General features: G+C 38.2%; 1 protein-coding gene across 1 annotated transcript in view; it reads right to left on the bottom strand.

Annotated features, from left to right (window-relative positions):
- The window catches only part of TSG101 (tumor susceptibility 101), a 59,833-nt gene that overhangs the window by 26,891 nt on the left and 23,973 nt on the right, over positions 1-8,969 (bottom strand). Inside the window, exons 6-7 of the mRNA XM_007465749.1 lie at positions 6,336-6,402; positions 484-575 (exon numbers count right to left, since the gene is read on the bottom strand). Coding sequence (XP_007465811.1) covers positions 484-575; positions 6,336-6,402 — 159 coding nt within the window. The remainder of the gene's footprint in view (positions 1-483; positions 576-6,335; positions 6,403-8,969) is intronic.

The raw sequence follows: 8,969 nt of genomic DNA, 5'->3' as shown, positions 1-8,969 counted from the left end.
AAAGAGTGATAAGAGTCAATCAAATTTACTTTTATGCCCTGGTAGAAGGCTCATTTATATGATGATAAATCATTTCAAGTTTTAGAGTACAGGACACTGATCATTAAGAGTTTTTGCTCTAAAAAGAAAGAGTATTCTAACATTTCACATGTAAAAGTGAAATGGGGGGAAGTGTGATAAAATTGATGATATTTAAGGGTACAAATTTATAACGAGTAGTAAGCAAGCCATAGAGATCTAATGCGCAGTATGATGGATATAGACAATAATACTGTATGATAATTAGGTAATGTAATAAATACCACTATAATGCAATCATATTACAATATATAAATCTATCAAAGTAACAGACTGTACTCCTTAAACTTACACAATGTTACATATCAAACTTATTCAATAAAAAACAAAAGTGAAATGCACTTTTCACAACAGGAGACTCTGACTTTCCTTATGTGGAGAAATACAGTTTTGAACGGTACTTACCAACAGTGGTCACAGGAGGCTGGGAAGGGTACTGGGAACTTGTTGTGACAGGATACTGACTGCCAGGTGGGTAAGGACAGCCTGGGTAACCACTAAAAAAAAGAACATAAAATATTAAATGTTAAGATGACCCAACTCTACAGTATCTTTAAGAACCCCATTCAGGGGACATCCCTGGCAGTCCAGTGGTTAAGACTTCACCTTCCAATGCAGGGGGTGTGGGTTCAATCCCTGGTCGGAGAGCTAAGATTCCACATGCCTCGTGGCCAAAAAAACAAAAAACATTTAAAATAACCCAGAAGCAATACTGTAACAAATTCAATAAAGACTTAAAACAAACAAACAAACAAACAAATCCACTCCATTCAGGAAGCTAAGCTTGATATTTCATTGTCTTACCAGTTAATGACTTTACAGTTTTAGAGCTACAGGTGTCTATTCAAGCAAAGCTCCACAAAAATTTCATTAATGACACTGGACTTACTCTTAAAGTAAATGATTAAAATACTCTCGCTTGGCCCTGGGTTTTTTTTGGCTGCGGCATGCGGGATCTTAGTTCCCTGACCAGGGATCGAACCCGTGCCCTCTACAGTGGAAGCACAGTCTTAAAAAATGGACCACCAGGGAAGTCCCTTGGCCCTGGTTATTTGAGGGTCACCTTCACAGTAGCAGAAAGCAACTCGAGTTTTTCTAAGGGCAGTCCAACAGTATCAGAACTGAGAGCAACAAATATTTTGTGAGAACTTTTCCATTCTGATTTCCTAGCATACAGGGAAATAATATTATTTAATTTTTACCTGTGGTTCATTGATAACCTTTTTGAATGTCTGATCTGAAAATACTCCTCTTGAGATAAAGTTTTAAAAGGTTCCTCTTCACTCTAAGGAAGGTTTGTGTCATTCCTGTATTCACATCAGAGTTGGAAGAAACTTTCCTTAGAAGTATTGTCCTCCAATCTCCTATCCAACATTGTTTCATAAATATCATTTACAATATCCCTGACAAATGGTCATCTTTCTCTACTCAACACTAACTGCATTTTGACACAGTAACCTCTAATTAATGGTCCTAAATTTGCACTCTGTAAGATCACTTGCATATTAGAAAACTTCTAACATTTTCCCCCTCAGTCTTCTCTTCTTCAGGTGAAATTTTTTTTTTTTTTTTTTTTTTTTGTGGTATGCGGGCCTCTCACTGTTGTGGCCTCTCCCATTGCGGAGGCTCCAGACGCGCAGGCTCAGCGGCCATGGCTCACCAGCCCAGCCGTTCCGCGGCACGTGGGATCTTCCCGGACCCGGGCACAAACCTGTGTCCCCTGCATTGGCAGGCAGACTCTCAACCACTGCGCCACCAGGGAAGCCACAGGTGAAATATTTTTAATTCCTTCAACCATTCTTCACAGCTCTGATTTTCAGATCTAATCACTTTCCTCTGAATGATCACTAATTTGGCAGTGTTTCCCTTATAATGGAGAAGAAAAGGAACGGGATGATTACTATAGCTACCTGTTAGTAGAACAATCAATTTTGATGAATCCTATTTTATCTACAATTGTCAGATCTATGACATTTGCAATTCTGATTAACATGCCTTCTATGAGTCCATTAAAATTACTGACTAAAAAGACCCAGTCCAGAGTCCCGGAGGAAGAGCTCTAAGTTCATAGTCAGTAATCCTTTTATACGGCAGTGGCTCAAAGATTCTCTCCTATGTGTGCTGCTAGTTCACACTTTATAACCTGTCACCAACAAAAAAGTTTTGTGTATAACTTGTTGAGGATTCAATGTAATCATGATACTCTCTTATAGATTAGTATAAAAGTAAAATGAAAAAAGAAAAAGGTTAAGCATTTCTGTTCCCAGTGGACACATGCTGAATGCTATTGCACAGTACTTTTGTTCTAGTCTCTCTAGTAATCCATGCTGCAAGGAAACAATGTCAATCTTATTCAAATTTCTGAATCTACCTTTTTGAACACTGGAATAAATTTGCTTTTTCTGGAGTTCCTCCCATTTTGCATACTTTTTCAAGGACAATCTGTGATTTTATTGCTGAATTTTTCAGTAAGCGGTATAAAACTCTTCTAGGCCTACAGATATTAAATTCAGAGAACTCCCTGTCTATTTAGTTTGCTTAATTTCTCCTTTTAGTTATTCTCTATGTTCAGGGTTAACAACTTTTCTTGAGTAAAAAAATAATTTAGTAGTACTATTTTCTATCTTTGTACATTATTAAACAATTTGCCCTATGTAGGAAATCTTTTTCAGATTTTTAAGAGCCCTTTTGGACTAAGTGTATTTAAAAAGAATTTCCCAACACTCTTATATTCCTTTTTCTTTATGTGCCCCTTCAAAATTTACTATTTATTCTATTTAAAGCACTGTTTTCAAGTGCTCGAGGCAGTAGCTAAAGTATGAATCCATCTCTTCCTCAAGATAATAATAATCAAAATAGAGCAAGACCCCTGTAAACAATCCTGATAGGATAAAGAAAACAATAAATGCTAAATAAAAGTTCAGGAAATGTATACAGTTGATCCTTGAACAATATGGGTTTGAACTGTGCTGGTTCACTTATATGCAGATTTTTTTCACTAAATACATACTAGACTACTATACAAGCCACAGTGGGTTGAATCTGAGGATGCGAAACCTCAGATATGACAGAGGCCTGACTATAAAGTTATACTTGGATTTTCAATTGCAAGGAGGGTCAACACCCCTAGCCCCCCGACCTGCCCCTGATGTTCAAGCGTCAACTGTAGTGGAAAATCAATACCAGCTAGAGGAGATCAGAGAAGGTTTGGGGAGATCTGTAATACCTATGAAAGTTGCACCTTTATTAAAACTCTTCAGGGGCTTCCCTGGTGGTGCAGTGGTTAGGAATCCACCTGCTAATGCAAGGGACACGGGTTCGAGCCCTGCTCTGGGAGGATCCCACATGCCGCGGAGCAGCTAAGCCCTTGTGCCACAGCTGCTGGGCCTGCGCTCTGGAGCCCGTGAGCCACAACCACTGAAGCCTGCGCACCTAGAGCCCGTGCTCCGCAACAAGAGAGGCCACCGCAATGAGAAGCCTGCGCACCGCAAAGAGGAGACCCCGCTCTCTGCAACTAGAGAAAGCCCACGCGCAGCAATGAAGACCCAACACAGCCAAAAATAATAAATTAAAAAAAAAAAAAAAAGAACTCTTCGGTCCTCCTACTCATAACCCTATATTCTCCGGCCATATTAGAGTGTTTCCTTATTCTTTCCTGGGATTTTTTTTGGCTTTCACACCTTTGATTACATAAAATTGAGTGGGTTGAACTTAATAACTGGTAAGTTTCCTCTGATATAAAATGTTATTACTGTTTGCTGCTCCCTCCACCTCTAAATACTTACTTTTCTTTTAAACCAGTTCCTTCATTTATGAAGCTATCTCTAAGCTCCCACCTCCAAATCAGATGTGACCCCTCCTTTAAAGCTGTTTATCACAGCACTTAACATTTTCTGTCTTTTCTGATATCAGAAACTGTTTTCTAATAATACATGCTTGCTAGTACATATACCAAAACTGGAACAACTATCCTTGACATACGTTTTAGTTTCCTTGTATACATGCTGCAAGGTGCTAAATAAAACTTTCAAAAGATCTTAAAATTTTAAAGAGACCTTAGAGATCATCTAGTCCAACTTTCCATAGCAAGAATAAATATTCTCATGTTCACTGTTGTAAAATAAAGATTCTTGAATCACTGATTTACTATTTCTCCTTTAGGATAAAGCGAGAAGAGAAAGAGGTTCTGAGGCTCTTTTGCCAAGACCTTGCATATGCAGAAGGATACAGACAGTAATGTGGGTACAGTTACCCTTAACAACTCATTAGCCTGTCATGAGATTAAAAGTTACATTTCAAAAAAACCCCAAAAAACAAAACGCATCAAAGCTTTGAAAAATAGCTCCCTCAGAAAGGAACTTCTGGGCTTCCCTGGTGGCGCAGTGGTTAAGAATCCGCCTGCCAATGCAGGGGACATGGGTTCGAGCCCTGGTCCGGGAAGATCCCACGTGCTGCGGAGCAACTAAGCCCGTGCACCACAACTACTAAGCCTGCGCTCTACAGCCTGCGTGCCACAACTACTGAGCCCGCATGCCACAACTACTGAAGCCCACGCGCCTAGAGCCTGAGCTCCGCAACAAGAGAAGCCACCGCAGTGAGAAGTCCGCGCACCACGATGAAGAGTAGTCCCTGCTCGCCTCAACTGGAGAAAGCCTGCACGCAGCAACAAAGACCCAACGCAGCCACACACACAAAAAGAATAAATAAAATAAATTTTTTTAAAAAAGGAACTTTTTACAAATAACCTCACAAAAGACACTTTGTTTGTTTTTTGCAGTACGTGGGCCTCTCACTGTTGTGGCCTCTCCCGTTGCGGAGCACAGGCTCTGGACGCGCAGGCTCAGCGGCCATGGCTCACGGGCCTAGCCACTCCGCGGCATGTGGGATCTTCCCGGACCGGGGCACGAACCCGTGTACCCTGCATCAGCAGGCAAACTCTCAACCACTGCACCACCAGGGAAGCCCACAAAAGACACTTTTAAGGTTATGTAAGATGAGTAAAATTTACATTTCTGTCAATATTTTCAGCCTTCATTTTTATCTACAAGTTTCTCTGAAGTGGCTTCATTGTTCAGAAGTCCATTTCCTTATTGTGCTTCTAATAACCATTCCCTATATGCCCAAAGTTCCTTCTTACTAGCAACTGTTCATTATAAAGGCTTGTAATTTCAAGGCTTCAGATAGAATTCCATTTCTAGAACTTAATCAGAAAATTAAAGGCCTCAAGAAATCTAAAACTTACAACTTGTTTATGTATAACAATCATAGGAATCTTTCTCTCTTGTCTCTGACAGACGTTCATCTAGTCTGCTTACCCAGATAAATGTGACAGAATACTTACTACCTTATAAAGCTAGTTCTTGAAATTAAGAAAGGCCCCCAGATAAATGTTTGCTAAATTTAACTTATAAGATCCTGCATATTATATATGTATATACATATATTTATTTATGGCAGGTGTTCCGGAATTCTAGCTGCACTTATCTGTGAGTTTCTATGGAGCTAAGAAGAGTTAGCAGGGTTAAAATTTTTTTGTTAATTTCGAGTAGCTGGAAAATTTCATCTAGGCACCAAGTATATGCCAGTCTTGCATTCTAAGTTAGCCCCAAGACCACCTTTGGAAAGTACTCCTAGATTACCCCTGGAACAGGTGCACATTTAAAACATGGATTAATAATTATTTCTTATTGATTTTTCTAGTATGTATTATTCATAGACTGATTTCACTATTAATTTACCTGTTATGTTATTAACATATGGATAATAAAGGTTGGTAGTACGTGTAGTCTATGAACTGAATAAATATGGGGACAAGACTGACCCCATCATATGCACCATTAATTCATTCCCTGTAGTTTACGGAAAAGGTCAGTTTTTTAAAAAGGATATTAAGATATTTTTCTCCGTGGCTGAGGTCATCATAATTAGTATTCCATTAATCTTTCAGCCATTTACACTGGATATACAGAGTTCTTAAAAGGAAAGAAACAAGGATTTCAAGGTACAAAACTAATCAAGATTATTGTCATTTCCCCACCCCTTTCCTCTCTCTAAATAGAATGGAGCTGCCTTTCTCTAAATGGAAAAAACTCCTCTTGAACTATGTATATACCATAAAATTTCAGCAATAAACTGAGTTTTACCTTCCATTAAATTGCAACCATTTTCATTTTAATGCCCTAGTTAGCATCCATTATTTTTATTCTAGATCTAATAGAATTTCTAATACAATTATTCAAAAGATAATTTTTCATTACCTGGGATTGGGAGGGTATCCGGATGGGTATGCAGAAATTCCACTTGGCATGCCTGGCATGTAGGAAGCTAAAAATAATTTTTAATATTTTAAAATAGTATGCAGTCCTGGATATATAGGGTATCAAATAAGACACACATCACCATCAAACCACAGCAAAATTTCATACAGTTAAAGAATTCAAATCTCAGCACCAAAAACAAAACACTCCAGCCATATTAGTTCTTCACTGCAACTAATAAATATCTTCAAATCACATAACTCTAAAAGCATTAAACGTGACAATTCCAACAAGGATTAACTGGCGAACAGGTCAACCTGGTCAGCTCTTCAAGCTCTCAACGAGTCTATAACCTGAGACAGGAGCCAATTCAGTTTGGAATTTAGAGGAAGGTAAATGTGCCCTCCTCTGGTTCAAGGTCAGCTTCTTAGAAAGTGACCTCTTTATTATATCTAAGATATCTTTTGATATTTCTTGCAAGATTATGTTGACCGATTAGCACAGCTGGTTTTGTTGGCTTGACTGAGGACTTTAAACGACTTCAAATTACTACAAGAAGTCCTAAACAAAACTTATATTCAGCCAGACTGGTTAAATCAAACAAAAGCTTGGAAATACGAGGTGGAAAAAGGTTCAAATCTAGCAAGCATAAAGAATGCTTTATATATATTTTAAAGAGAACACTAATGACAAAGAACTAGTCAGTGATGCCAAGAGGCTAACCAACATCAAGGAAGAAAAAGAGAAGTTAATCTTGGCCTTAACTGGAAACAACTTGTCTGAGAATCAAATTAACCTCAGTGAAATTTTTCTCACTGAATATAATGATGAATTAGCCCTTAATGCAATCAATAAATATTTTAGTGCCTTTCTGTGAAAGGCACTGGATTAAAAAAAAAAGAAAGAAAGAGAAAGAATTCCTGGCCTCAAGTTGCTTATAGTCCAGTGAAGGAGATAAACAAGAAAAGAATAAAAATACAGAGTGTTAAGTGTCATGACAGGGGAAGTACAGAATGATATATACGGGATCATACAGGAGGTAGCTAATTAAATGTAGGAGGTGGGAGTAAACAAGAGTGATCTAGTAGATGAATGGTACACAAAGGCTTGAAGAGAGAAGTGGAACACTCAAGAAATAAACTTTTAGAGCACATAATGCAAGTGGATGGGAGAAGTATGCTGGGCTCTGACTAAGGGCCTTAAACGTCTTTATCAGAGTTGCTGAGCTTACATCCCCAAGTATCAGTGTTCATAGTCTTCTTGTTAGGATGAATCTGTAGATGTCATAAGTAAATTTTTTCTTAAGTATAATGAAGCTAAGGATGATGTTCAGTGCTATTTCATAAAGGGAAAAAAACCTCCCAAAATGTCATAATTGCTAGATCTCACAAAACATTTCTTCTTCCTGGGCCAAAACACAGTTGCTCTTTATGAACATCAAAAGATGAGGCCACTATTAGGTGTCAGCAACATATACAGTCAATTACTAGTTTCTCTCCCCATTCTAGTTTCTCTTAAACACATAAACTACGACTTCACAGTTATAAGCAATTTCCTCATAATTATAGGCAATTTTCCTTTCTAAGGTTCTGAAAAGCTAGTAATTTGACCAAAATCTTCAAATTTTGATTTTGGGAAACAACAAAAGTTGAGTCCAAGACTGGTAAGGAAGCAGATAATGAGGTGAAGTAATTTCAAAGCCAGAAGAAAATGGAATACAAATAAGCATAATATGTGGGGTTATTATAAGGATTAAATAAGAACTAATATGAAGTGCTTGGCTGTGTCTCATAGTTACCACTGAATAAATGTTGACTATTACTGTTAGTTGTCAAAAAATGAGGTCTGGGCACAACACTTTTTTAGTGTGACTTATAGCTAGCTCAAAAGTCTTCCTAAAACCAGAGATCAAAAATGTTTACAGTAGGGCTTCCCTGGTGGCGCAGTGGTTGAGAACTGCCTGCTAATGCAGGGGACACGAGTTCGAGCCCTGGTCTGGGAGGATCCCACATGCTGCAGAGCAACTAGGCCTGTGAGCCACAACTACTGAGCCTGCGTGTCTGGAGCCTGTGCTCCGCCACAAGAGATGCCACTATAGTGACAGGCCCATGCACTGCGACGAAGAGTGGCCCCCCCTTGCCACAACAAGAGAAAGCCCTTGCACAGAAACCAAGACCCAACACAGCAAAATAAATAAATTAATAAACTCCTACCCCCAACATCTTCTTTAAAAAAAAAAAATTTTTTTTACAGTAATGATGATGATGATGATGATGATGATAATAATAATAGAAGTATATAATTTCTTAACTAGAAGATCGTATTTGTTTAAGTATGGATCCAAATTTCTGGGCTGTTCCTTGATGTGTGGGTGTAGGACGGAATTCAGATTTTCATTTCTTTGCAGTCATACATAACAATAATGAATATCATTTAAATGTATAAAAAGTATTAAAACTATAATGGACAGACAATAAGTTGGTCTCTTTTAGTAATTTACTTATATTAGCTCTATATTGTTTAATGTGATTTATAGTGAGTGAGTGCAAAATGGAAGTGTGATAGTGATCTCTTTAGTGAGGTCTCTTTCTTGAATGCTGCACTTCCAATGTTAACATAAAACTAGAAGAAATT

The sequence above is a fragment of the Lipotes vexillifer genome, unplaced genomic scaffold (genome assembly GCF_000442215.2).
Source record: "Lipotes vexillifer unplaced genomic scaffold, Lipotes_vexillifer_v1.1 scaffold2818, whole genome shotgun sequence".
Taxonomy (NCBI): Eukaryota; Metazoa; Chordata; class Mammalia; order Artiodactyla; family Lipotidae; genus Lipotes; species Lipotes vexillifer.
The sequence above is the reverse complement of the archived record's forward strand: the minus strand, read 5'-3'. Positions and strand labels throughout refer to the sequence as shown.